General features: G+C 44.9%; 1 protein-coding gene across 1 annotated transcript; it reads right to left on the minus strand.

Moving 5' to 3' along the window:
* Nucleotides 1-1,123: 1,123 nt before the first annotated feature.
* LOC143301336 (uncharacterized) lies at nucleotides 1,124-11,029 on the minus strand. Its single transcript, XM_076615553.1, has 3 exons — nucleotides 10,681-11,029; nucleotides 8,864-9,061; nucleotides 1,124-5,970 (listed from the first exon to the last, which is right to left on the minus strand). Exons 1-3 carry the CDS (start codon nucleotides 10,966-10,968, stop codon nucleotides 3,676-3,678), a joined length of 2,781 nt encoding a protein of 926 aa, XP_076471668.1. The 5' UTR covers nucleotides 10,969-11,029; the 3' UTR covers nucleotides 1,124-3,675.
* Nucleotides 11,030-11,880: the final 851 nt, after the last annotated feature.

An 11,880-nucleotide genomic window follows, 5' to 3' on the forward strand; every position in this document is an offset into this window, starting at 1 on the left:
CAGGGCTCCCAGTGCTGCACTAAAGATGTGTGTGCAGCCCCCTGACGACTGGCATCTGGATCAACTTGACCGCCACTAGCATCCTACCTCTGCTCCTGAAGGGCCTTGGTCAGCCCTGGAGGAACAGCACAGGGACTCTGTACTGCAGCAGTCTAATCTATAGTGGTCCCTGACTGACCTATCCCAGTGATTCCTCTGGGGCTGACAGAGGCTGTTGGGTCAGCTGGCACAGATTAAAAGGCTGGGTCAGTTGGTCAGGTTGATCCGGATGCCAGCCACTGGATGCCACACAAACACACCTTTTGTATGGCACTGTGTGTGTTATTTGCAGCCATGATCTCAGAGTGGATGTGCACTGCCAGTCATCCCCCAGCAGGCCACACAGCTGGTGGGGAAGGAAGGCACCTCATTAGTTTCCATGGTTCCGTCCTCCAGGCCTCTGAAAGAGACTTGTGGCTGGAATGCAGAGGCGGGTGCTGTTGTTCAATCTTTAACCTGGCAATCGGGTTGAGTTCTGGAACTACCAGTGGGTTCATTACACATGGCAGCCCATGACCAAGCCCCTGCTAACTGCACATCACATGACATGCAGTCCAGTCAGTCTCTGGCAGTCTTCTACTCTCTTCATCCCCTGTGTGGGAGGTCAAGATGGGGGCTCCTGCTGCACAGACCACCTGGGGACCAGCAGAGAGGCTGGAAGGTCCCCACAACAAGCTTAGCCCAAGCTATGACAATGACCTGAACTCCCTCCAATTTGACAGTCCATTGCAACATCTTGGTTTGGGACACTTGTGGTCAGGCTGCACTGATGCAGTTGTGAATTCAGTTCAAACATAGCTAAACCAACCAGCCCAAGACTGACTGGTAGCAGCTGTGCTGAGGACAGTGGTGTGAAACTATCAAAATATCAAAGTAAATCAAAACTCTTCATTCCAGTTGTGAGATTTCTGCTGAATATGTATCCAGAATCAGAGAACGTATTCCAACAAATCGACTGATCAGGTGTGACTGAAAGTCAGGTCCCTGTGTGCTGGCTCTCCGTGAGACCATAGAGCGGCAGTATCACAAATCACACATGAGAGACAGAGGAAGGGGAGAGACAGGAAGACAAACATAGAAAAAAGAGAGCAAAATTTAGACATGAGAAATGGCCACACTTAAATAAACATGCTGACTATGTGTTATTAGCATCAGTTTATTTATCTCTTCCTGCAGGATTTCACTTACGGAATATTTTACTTAAATAATATTTGTATTTATGAGTATTAAAAACTACAGAATTTTATCAAAAAGTTGTATAAAAAAAAAGTTAACTATACCAGTAACAAAAAGTATTGTTACTGATGTTAAAGACAGACAAAATTATTACATACCCCAATTATAAACTAAGAGTATATAATAACAGCCTACAAAAAGTAAATAATAATTTAGTTTTCCATTTAGAAAATATACCCCTATGATTTTGTTGTGTTATACATTCTCTGTATTAAAGTGGAAGAATATGTAAGCACACCAGGAAGATTCGTAATAGTGCTTATAGATGTTCAACAGTAATATAAATCTCATTCAAAAGTTGCTGCTTCAGTCCACATAGACCACATTCTGTCGAATACAAGAAAATCTGAAAAATGCCTATGGGCATTTTCAGTGAAAGTTTGGGTCCATCTGACTGAAGATCCAATTAAAAGTTGTAATTGCATGTATTATGGATAAGTCAGTCTGAGAATTTTAACTGAGTATCCTGACAGTTCTTTCATAACAAAAAATGTTTCATTTTGGTGTAGAATTTTTCAAAAAGACGGGAAAACAACATACTGGGCTTCACCTGAGGATGTGAATTCAAAGGACCACCGTTGACGCACTGCTCTAAGGTTAATTTGAAGAGAAAAAAAATCATCATAGGAAAGATGATTTTCTGCTATAGTATATTACAAGTCACAATAAAATCACCAATTATCAGTTATTTTTTGACATGTTCATTTGATGGATATATTTATCATGGTGGAAATGAAACTTATGAAATTATACACAAAATCTCCAAGAAATGCCCACAACAACCGATCTAAGAGTGTTGTGAAGTTCCTTCAGCATTGAACATGTGCTTATCATGTGCCATCGGTCAGAAATATTCAGACTGGACTTCACATGGGTCTCTTCTGCAAACCACAGCACTGCAACACAAGACACACAAATTAGTTATGAAGTAATATTGTTGTTTCAATGTTTTCAATTTCATGTCGACAAAAGGCAGTCTTGCTGATGGGGAAAGTTTGAATGTTCTCTTTATTTATTTTTTTTTTGTTTTGGTTCATGCTCAGACACTGAAGAATTCAACTTGTGAGGGGAGGTAGGCAAACATACTGATTTGTGTACTGAGATTCTTTGATTTATTTTTTAAAAATCTAGAAGACACTGGCACTGAGCTCAGTTGAGCTCTTCAAAAGACAGTTTCATCCCTTCTTGCCATGTCTCTCAGCACAGTTGTCATTTGCCCTGTTGTCAACCTAGATGGTCAGTCTTATCACTTGCAGTTGTTGAGCAGTCAAGAACATCAGTTCCTCACTCCACTCTTTTTTTTTCTCTCTCTGTTGTTCTGCGATCTAATTTCTTGTTCTTTTTCATTGTTTTTTTTTTCCCCAGACATTTGTCTGTGAACTTGTTGGTTCAAACATAGATTGTTAAATAACATTAATAACATAGGCACATGTACTTTTTACACACAATCATACAGACACAGAAATGAGTGGTGGCTTAGAGAAGGAAGAAAGATGACCGACCCCTAGTCCCTGATCTGAATTGTGCACAAGGCAGTTTTCCTCCCCGCTCCCCTCCAAAGACCTTCAGTGGTTGCTCCTTTTGACGAGATGATAAACCAAGTCCAGTATGCAGCTTACACTTACGGATGTTACGGAACCTATGCAATGAGTGGTCCCTGGCCAAATAGTGTGGAAAAGCCCTCTGTCATAGGTGATTATAAGCATTCCTGGAGACAGAAAAAAGGTGGTGTCTGACTAATGTGATGCACTTTCCCAGAGTAAATCAGCCTCAATTTTCATGCATTTATGCACAAAGCAGTACAATGAATGTATACAGTTGTGTGTATACTGTGTACACTTTCACTAACATACACATTTTCATACAACTGAGAAAAAAAATCACTCTATTGCAGTTTTGGAGCAGTTGTGAGTCGACTGTTCATTCTACCAGGTGATGAGCCTTTTGAAAAAAGTTTTTTAATGTCTTCCAAACCTGAAAGCAAAGATCATCTATTTTCTAAAATGGATTAAAACTGTCAACGACATGTGTCTGTAATGTCATGGTTTTCCCTGTTGTTATCATCGCTCAAGTCAGGTGTATTTTTAAGATCTAAGAAAAATTTTTTTTGTTTCCATTATTTCAAACTAAAATTGAAATCATCTGGTTGCATACTGGCTACCCTGGTTAAGATCACATTTTATCACTCCCATAGCTACTGACCAATGTCTTTAATTAAAACACTATCTCCACTTTGATACCATGTTGCAGCTTTCTCAGACTGTCCTGTGATTACATGGTCTTTATGAATATTTTACAGCTAATTGTAAAAACATTATTTAAAAAAAAAAGAAAAAAAAAAAAAGGGACTAGGGAAAGGGACTTTTTTTTCTTTTTCTTTTTTATGTGGAGACACACTTCTTATAACAGTGTTCCCATGCCATCATCACATGGAGCTGAATCACCACGGAGGTAAGGAGGACTGGACAGTTCCTCCACATATTCCATAATGTGCAGCACTTCAGTGTCATCTGGTGGTATTCCACTGCCCTGGAAGTCATCACTGTCACTGGACCCTACCCCCTCATGTGGGAAAACAGGACTTCTCTCACTTGTGACCGCCAGCTCAGTCAGCAGAGTTCCGCCTGACTGTAAATTCTTTGCATCATGTCCAGCAGCCAGGCCAGCGAGTGGTAGTGCATCATTCCTCATGACCTCCATTCCGTCTGCCCCAAGTGTTTGAAAGGAAATGTCACTGCTGTCAGCTGACTCTGCCCACTGGACAGTTGAAGTCTGGCTGCTGTTGAGGCTGTGGTCCGATTCAATCACTCGCAGGCTGCTGGACTCTGGAGGAAAAGGAAGCACCTGTACGCTGCTTTGACTTGTCTCCTGAATGAAGGCATGTGCATTGGAGTTGCTCAGATTGAAGTTTGGACTGTAAGTAGTCTGTCTTGGTACTGACATGTGAGTGTGTGGATAAAGATAGGGGGCTTGCCATTGGCTGGTCATGAAATGTTCCTGCTGTGCAGTTGGGCCCATCATACCAGTGGGAGGAAGAAAGAAGTTGGCATTTGGAGCCATAAAAGGTGGTGCAAAAAACATGGGTGGGGGGACAGACCAAGGGTTGTGGAATGGTGGGTAGTATTTAGAATATGGGGACTGGTATCCCATGAAATAGGGGTTGTGCTGATGGCTGTGAAGACCCTGAGGCCTCTGCCATGGGTAGTCATCATGAGCATAGTCTGTCAGAGCAGGGAGGGAAGAAGCATGGTGGTGGTGCTCAACGATAGGATGAGGAGACACTGGAGTGCTGGCACGAGGTCTACTGTAGGGCTGCTGAGGCAGCAACGATCTTTCCTGTGGCAGCACTTCTGGTGCTACTGTTTCTTGACTTCCAGTGGAGGTCTGTCCCTCTTCATGCTCTCGAATCTCGTGGGAAGAACATTCTTCAGGACTGTTCTGGGACATGCTGCATTCTGAAGGATGCTGCACCACAGGCTGTTGTTGCTGACCCTGTGCTGGTTGACATCTTGCTGTGTGATGCTGCTCCACTAAAGGTGGCAACATATGATCAACAGAAACGTGCTGATAAGTAAGAGGCTGCAAGTGAGACGGGGCTAACAGAGGTCTGCTGTCGAAAGTCTCCATGACAGAGGGATGCTGAATGTGCACGGCATGATGGACTGTAGGATAGGCGCCTGGGCATTCTCCTCCTGCTGACAGCTGGATCATTGCTCCCTGGGATGTCTGGCAGACGGTGGGCTGACGGGACGGCGACACACTGGACATGCGTGTAGGACGGCTGACGGAGCTGCGGACATGCATCTGGCTGCTGTCAGTGCGGATGGGGGTGTTTTTACACTGGGATGGAGTGACGGGACTCTGGGCTGTGCGGGTGGGGATGTTCTGGGCAGTCTGAAAAGTGACGGAATGCCTGACGTCATTGACACTGGCGGGCATGTCCAAGCTCTCATCCACAGGCTGGCCATCAGTCTGCTGACTCACTGACCTGGCTTTGCTCTGCACTGTCCGAGACCTACCCTGCATTTCTGATGTTGGCGTCTGGCGCCCTGCTGCCTCGGTCACCTCAGTGATGCCAGATCCCCGGGACTCTTCCACGGAAGACAGGGTCACTCCACCACGGTACGGAACACCGAAGTTTTGGGCTCCACTTTGTGGCACAGAAATATAACCAAGTCCAGCATTGGCGTAAGGAAGGAAAGAGTTAGGGTGAACCCCATGGTGCAGGGGTGGGCAAGAAGACAGGTGGCTGGGGTAAGTCATGTAGGTGACTTCATTCAGGGGAGGATGGAACAGGTGGTGATGTGAAGCCAGCCTATTGGGCACCATACTGACACAAGGCGCACAAGCAGGCATGCCGTGTGGGCCCAGGTAGCAGGGTTGGGGGCTCAAGCCATGGGGACAGGCAGACTCCATCATGGGGGGGGGACACAGAGCGGAAGGGGACGACATGTAGGTCATGACATTCTCTAGGTTGGGGTCGTACTGCATCACGCGACTGGCCTTGGCGGAGTACAGGAGGCGGGGCCGTGGGGGGAAGAAGGGGCTACACAGTTCAGTGGTGCAAGAGCAGTGCGAGTCACTGCCACGGGGCTGCTCGCTGTGCCAGGGACTGAAGCCATCTGCTGCTGTCAGCTCCCCCTGACGGTGCTCCAGGTGGCGGGTGTGGCGGTGACGAGTGGCCGGTTCTCTGGCCTGGAACAGAAACACCCACCGTCACACCTTTCCTGCCGCACTGTCAGGGGGGGAGCTGCAGTCCGGCTGGGGGGGCGTGGGGGTGGGGCGGGATTTTGCTTCCCTGTGCACACTGAACTGCCAAAACAAATCAAACCTGGATCTCAGATCTACAGTATCGTTGTGCTGGAGCTGGTATTTGCCTCTTTATAATTTCCGGAGCAGGAACATCATCTCAAGGCTGGACTGAAGCAAAGGCACGGTTCATTCCTGTCTGTTATGGTGCTCCAAAGGTGGCTATTTTTTCATGAAGTGGTGAAACAAGCATTCTCGTATGGCGTTTCATTTTATCAATTGGATGGAATTGATGGCAAAGGACAATACTTTATTCCTCCTTGTGGTTCACAAATATTTCAACTCTCCTATTATGTTCTTCGTAAAATTGACGTGACATTACGACAAACTGTCTATTGCTGTGTGTCTGGAAGAGATATACAGACATACTAATAGTCGTTGATCACTGCATGCGGACACACAGGGATGGACATGCTTGCATATGAATTCACACTTTCGTCCTCAGAGATCTTTCTATATATACAAGCATATGGAATAGACTTTTTATTCACCGCTCTCCGCTAGACTAAGTGGTTATGCAGGTGTAAATCTTTCGGATGAGACCCCACTCTCTCCTGAAAAAAAAGTCCCTTATGCAGCACTGAAAGAGTCCGCAGCAATACGAGTTGGCCATAAAAAAACGTTCATGTGAAAAAACACACTCTATTGTGAAATCATATATCTGCAAGAAAAGGGGGCGGGGGAGGGATTAAAAGATAATCAAAAAAAGAAAAAAAAAAAAAGAAAAAAAAAGAGGCAAAGCTTTCCTGGCTCACAAGTGATTCCTGCCAAATCAAATACTCGGATGAACCAAACTGAATATGCGATGGGAAGGTGGGGTTGAGGGGAGAGGTTGCCAGTACCTACCATATTGATCCAAATCGTACGTCTTCATCACGACTCCGGCTTTGATAAATAGAGACAAAAACTCCAAATGCTTGTGCAACACTGCACGCAAAAAAAAAGTAAGAAAAAAAAAGAAAGAGGATTTTCTATATTCTCCTAATTTAGGGTTATTTTCTTTTATTTTCCTAATGAATTGAACTGAATTGCAAACTGCACAGATTTGATGAATTCTTCTTCTTCTGCATTTGTGGGCTGCAACTCCCACGTTCACTCTTATGCATACGAGGGGGCTTTTACCTGTATAACCGTTTTTACCCCAACATGTAGACAGCCACACTTTCGGGGGTGTGCATGCTGGGTATGTTGTTTCCATAACACTTCAAACGCTGACATGGATTACAGGATCTTTAATGTGCGTATTCGATCTTCTGCTTGCGTTTTCACACAAAGGGGGTTCAGGCACTAGCAAGTCTGCACATACATGGACCTGGCAGATCAGAAAAATCTCCACCCTTTACCAACCAGGCGTCGTCACTGAGATTCGAATCCGGGACGCTCAGACTGAAAGTCCAACGTTTTAACCACTCGGCTATTGTGCCTGTAATTTGACGAAATAATTTTGCTTATGTGGAAAAAAAAAGAAAAAAAAAAAGAAAAGAAAAAAGAATCTCGCCAATCAACTGAAATGTTGTGCTGGTGCTTGACCGTCACACTGGATTGTCATTTCACTGATTGTCAAGCAACTTAAACATTGGTACCTGTTTATATTCTACATGATTTTACCACTCAGACATACAATTTGTTTGGGTTTTTGTTGGTTTTTTTTTTTTTTTTAAAGTAGCCTTGGCATGCTGAACTATTCCCACAAAAACACGCCTTTTTAGGCAATATGGCGAATGAAGAAGTACTTAATCGATTTCAGCCCGATTTTTAAGCGTGTGCATTCTAGTGAATTCACGAACCACTTTAGATTGTTGGTATGGAAATAAACATGTCAAGAGTGTAGTAAATATCATTCTATGTGAATTTTGATCCATAATTTTTCTTTAAGACTGTAGGCATGAAATTGCTGTCTTAAAACCTTACCTTAATCAAACGCTAAGTCCAGCACACCATACGCTAACCCAGCAACAAACCAGGAACTACCCAAGAAAGTACTGCAGATCCGGAGGCTGAACAAAATAAAACTTTCATAATCCGGTAACCAGATTTAATCCGGAAGGCTTGTAGATTTTTTTTCTATGTTTAATCCATTCGGTGTTGACAGAAAATGAATTTGTAAAAGTTTACCGCAGACACACACATATGTACACACATAGACAACTGAATTACATATGTTACACAGACTCACTCTGTTTATACATGTGAGCCACACGCCCAATCTCCATTAAATTCCTCAGTTTCTGTTTTCTGTAAAAAAACAAAGAATATTGTTAAAACTTAAGCCCTTTGTTTCTTCTCAACGTAGTTCTTTTCGATGGGATTCTGTCTACTGATAGGGAAAAGATATTTCGTCAATTTCGATGGGATTCTGTCTACTGATAGGGAAAAGATAATTTGTCAATTTCGAAGGGGGGATTAGTTGTTAATGTGTATCTGTGTTTTTGCTCGAATGGCCTTTTTGTTGTTGTTGTTTGTTTGTTTTTGCTTCTGACATCACTCTCACTGTATGGTGTGTGCAAAAGATGCATGTATGTAACATTTCAATGCCCCAAGGGAAGCACATGAAATATGTAATTTTAACTTGCCTCGTGTAAATAAAAAAAAAGAAAAAGAAAAAAAAAAAAGGAGAAAAAATTGTGACGCCGCACAGTGACAAAGGCTGCCCAAATTTCACAGGAAAAAAAAAATCTCAAAGAGTTATGATCACCAACAAAACAACAGGCAAGTTAAATTACAATACAATGTGCAGAACTGACACTAACTCGACACCCCCTCCCTCTCCTCCACGCACCTTGCAGATCTCGGGCTCCGCAGTCTTGGTGGCCTGCACAGGCGCCTCAGCTACGCGGAGCTGGATCTTGGCAGGCAGATGCAAGGAGTCGGGCCCGTCGCCCTCCGACTTGGAGCTTCGTCGCTTCCCGTCCGACACGGGCGTCAGCTCATACGTCTTAGTGGTCCACTCGCACGGTTCGTCTTCCTCGTCATCCGGCTTCCGACAGAAAGTGCAGTCACACACACACACACACATGCTCGTATTCAAATAGACGGACACACACAAAACGCTATCGTGTACACACGCACTTACGACAAAGCACTCACACAGACACAATACAACAAAACGCGCACGTACAGTTACAGGCACAACATAACATTAGCAAATACTGGAACATGGCACAACACAATAGACATGCACGTACAGAAACAGGCAGGCACAGATACACAAAATGCTCGAATGCTTGCACCCAAGGTCATGTACACACGCGCACCTTACTTATTTTTTGCTCAAGGACAAACATTAAATGAATCCGTCACAAGACACACATTAAATTTTTGACTCACTTGTGTAAACAAAGTGAGTCTGTGTTTTAACCCGGTGTTCGGTTGTCTGTGTGTGTGTGTGTGTGTCCGTGGTAAACTTTAAAATTGACATTTTCTCTGCAAATACTTTGTCAGTTGACACCAAATTAGGCATAAAAATAGGTAAAATTCAGTTCTTTCCAGTCATCTTGTTTAAAACAATATTGCACCTCTGGGATGGGCACAAAAAAAAAAAAAATGAAGCCTAATTATATGCAAACTGCATTTACTGTTATATGTATATTTTTTGTATTCTCTAAACTTGGCACTTTGATCTGATATTCTGACCCAACAACAAGAGCAGTCATTATTATCATTTTTTGTTCAAACAGGAACTTCTTTTGCTAAGCATGGAATTTTTATTTATTTTGCAAACGTTTTGGTTCAGATAGTAAAAAAGGGAAATTACTCTGTAATTAATGCTAGGGGACTTAATTTATCACAAGTGAGTCTTGAAGGCCTTGCCTCTCTTGTTAAAGTATATTCTTGTTGCTGGCGTTGTTGAATGTAGCCGTTATAGTATACATGCACAAATTATAAACAAAATAAATCTACAGAAAAAGAATAAGCACTGTCACCGAATTCAGTGTGATTTGACTGGGAAAGAAAAGGCCAGCCTAACTTTTTATTACTTTCTCGGCGTCCCTCGAGACAAAAGATCCTTTTGGTCTTTCAAGCAGTACTCGAGTGTTGTTTGCAAACTGTGCCGTTTTCTTTTGACAGATTGTTGAAAACCAATCACGAGGTCCATCGTGGGGACTACCCAGTACCCAGACGGATTGGCTAAACGCTGAACTGCGAAAATGCAAATCGTGAATCAGTCAATATCATATCACATCACATCATGTGTCACGGCTTTTGCCTGATCAATGACTTTTCCCCTTGTCTTTCTTTATTTTTTTTAAATTAAATTTTTTTTTTTATAAGAGTAGTAAGTACTATTGTTATGGCTAGCTTCTTTTGGAGAAATTTACTTGGAAGCCATAATCCTTCCAGTGTTTATCTAATAAAGTCTTAGAATTGTTAAGCGTGCCTGCAGTGACAATGTTACTGGGTAGATTATTCCAGCAATTTACAACCCCGTTAGTTATTTAAAATTTTTTTTTTTTAAAGTCTGAAAATGAATAAGCTGTAGACACAGTCTGTACTCACAGAAGACGTTTTGTTAGTGATTTTGTTTTAGCGTCAGAATTTGACAGACAGATATAATATTAATGCCGGGCTGCTGCTCGCTGATGGCCCGCGGCTTACCTTGGCGGCTTTGGCAGCGGTGAAGCGTTTGATGATCTTCCAGACGAGGATGACGGCCACGCTGGCCAGCAGACCCCCGGCTAGCAGCTTGACGTAGCGCGAGTTGAGGCGGTCCTGCACAAAGGGCCAGGAGGTGCCCAGTTTCTCCCGCATGCTCTGCGTCAGCTCGTTGGTCATGATGTACACGTTGGCCCCCGCGCCGATCAGCGGGGCTACCACGCTGTCCGGGATCGACACCCCGACGCTCACTTGCGGCTTTCCCACGGGCTTGTCATCCCCGGCCCCCATGGGCGCCTCAGCGCTCGTTTCCCCTCCTGCGGCACCTCTCGCGTTCTTTCCAGCCCCGAGTCCCTTGGAGAGTCCTTTCCCCGCCCCTATCGTGAACCCTACGGCGCACTTTTGCCCTGCTACCGTCACCCCTCCGCTCTTCTCGTCCCCAGCGCCCGTCTTCACTCTCGTGCACCTCTCGTCTCCCGCGCCGCCTCCCTCTCTCCTAGCCCTTGCCCTCTCTCCTCTACCGCCTGGCGGCCTCCTGGCGGCCTTCTCGCCCCCCGCGCCTATCGTCCTCCCTGCGCCACTCTCGCCCCCCGCGTCTATCGCCTTCTCCGCGCCCTTCTCGCCTCCCGCGCCTATCGCCATTCCAGTGCCCTTTTCGCACCCTGCGCCAATCATCACAGTTACGCCCTTCTCACCCTCCGCGTCTATCTTCACCCCTACCGTGCCCCTCTCGCGTCTCCTAGTCACCCCTTCGCCTCTGTCGCTTTTCAAGGTTCTGTTCGCGTGGTACAACTCGCGTTTGGGCACACTAGTGTCCATTTCATCCACACTGCTCATGGGCACCCCTGCACTCTGGGACATCTCGCGTTTGGGCACACTAGCGCCCGTTCTGTCCACACTGCTCATGGGCACTGCTGCACTGCCGTCGTCCGCAACCGACCTGGAAACCTGTTCTGATTCAGACATAATTGTTTTAACTGCCGTTCACGGCGTGGCTGGTTCATGTGACGGCGTTCCGTTGACTTTCTGAGAATGTGAGAGACACGTGGCACTTTTATGTTGTGGCAGTTCAACGTCTTTCGGCTGGCCTAAAGCATTCCAAGATGTTGGATCTGTTCAACATTAACTGGCTGCTTGACCCCCAAGTGCCGAGTGATAATACGTCAAAAGTAAATGACGACGTCAAAACTGAACGGATAAGTC

The sequence above is a fragment of the Babylonia areolata genome, chromosome 27 (genome assembly GCF_041734735.1).
Source record: "Babylonia areolata isolate BAREFJ2019XMU chromosome 27, ASM4173473v1, whole genome shotgun sequence".
Lineage (NCBI taxonomy): Eukaryota > Metazoa > Mollusca > Gastropoda > Neogastropoda > Buccinidae > Babylonia > Babylonia areolata.

What these genes read in the sequence shown, in the direction of transcription:
- LOC143301336 (XM_076615553.1), bottom strand. Translation starts at nt 10,968, where the DNA reads ATGGGGGCCGGGGATGACAAGCCCGTGGGAAAGCCGCAAGTGAGCGTC. An exon ending in CCGCTGCCAAAGCCGCCAAG is followed by an intron (nt 9,062 to 10,680) that starts GTAAGCCGCGGG and finishes TTCTGTCGGAAG; the next exon opens with CCGGATGACGAGGAAGACGA. An exon ending in CGGAGCCCGAGATCTGCAAG is followed by an intron (nt 5,971 to 8,863) that starts GTGCGTGGAGGA and finishes TTTCTGTTCCAG; the next exon opens with GCCAGAGAACCGGCCACTCG.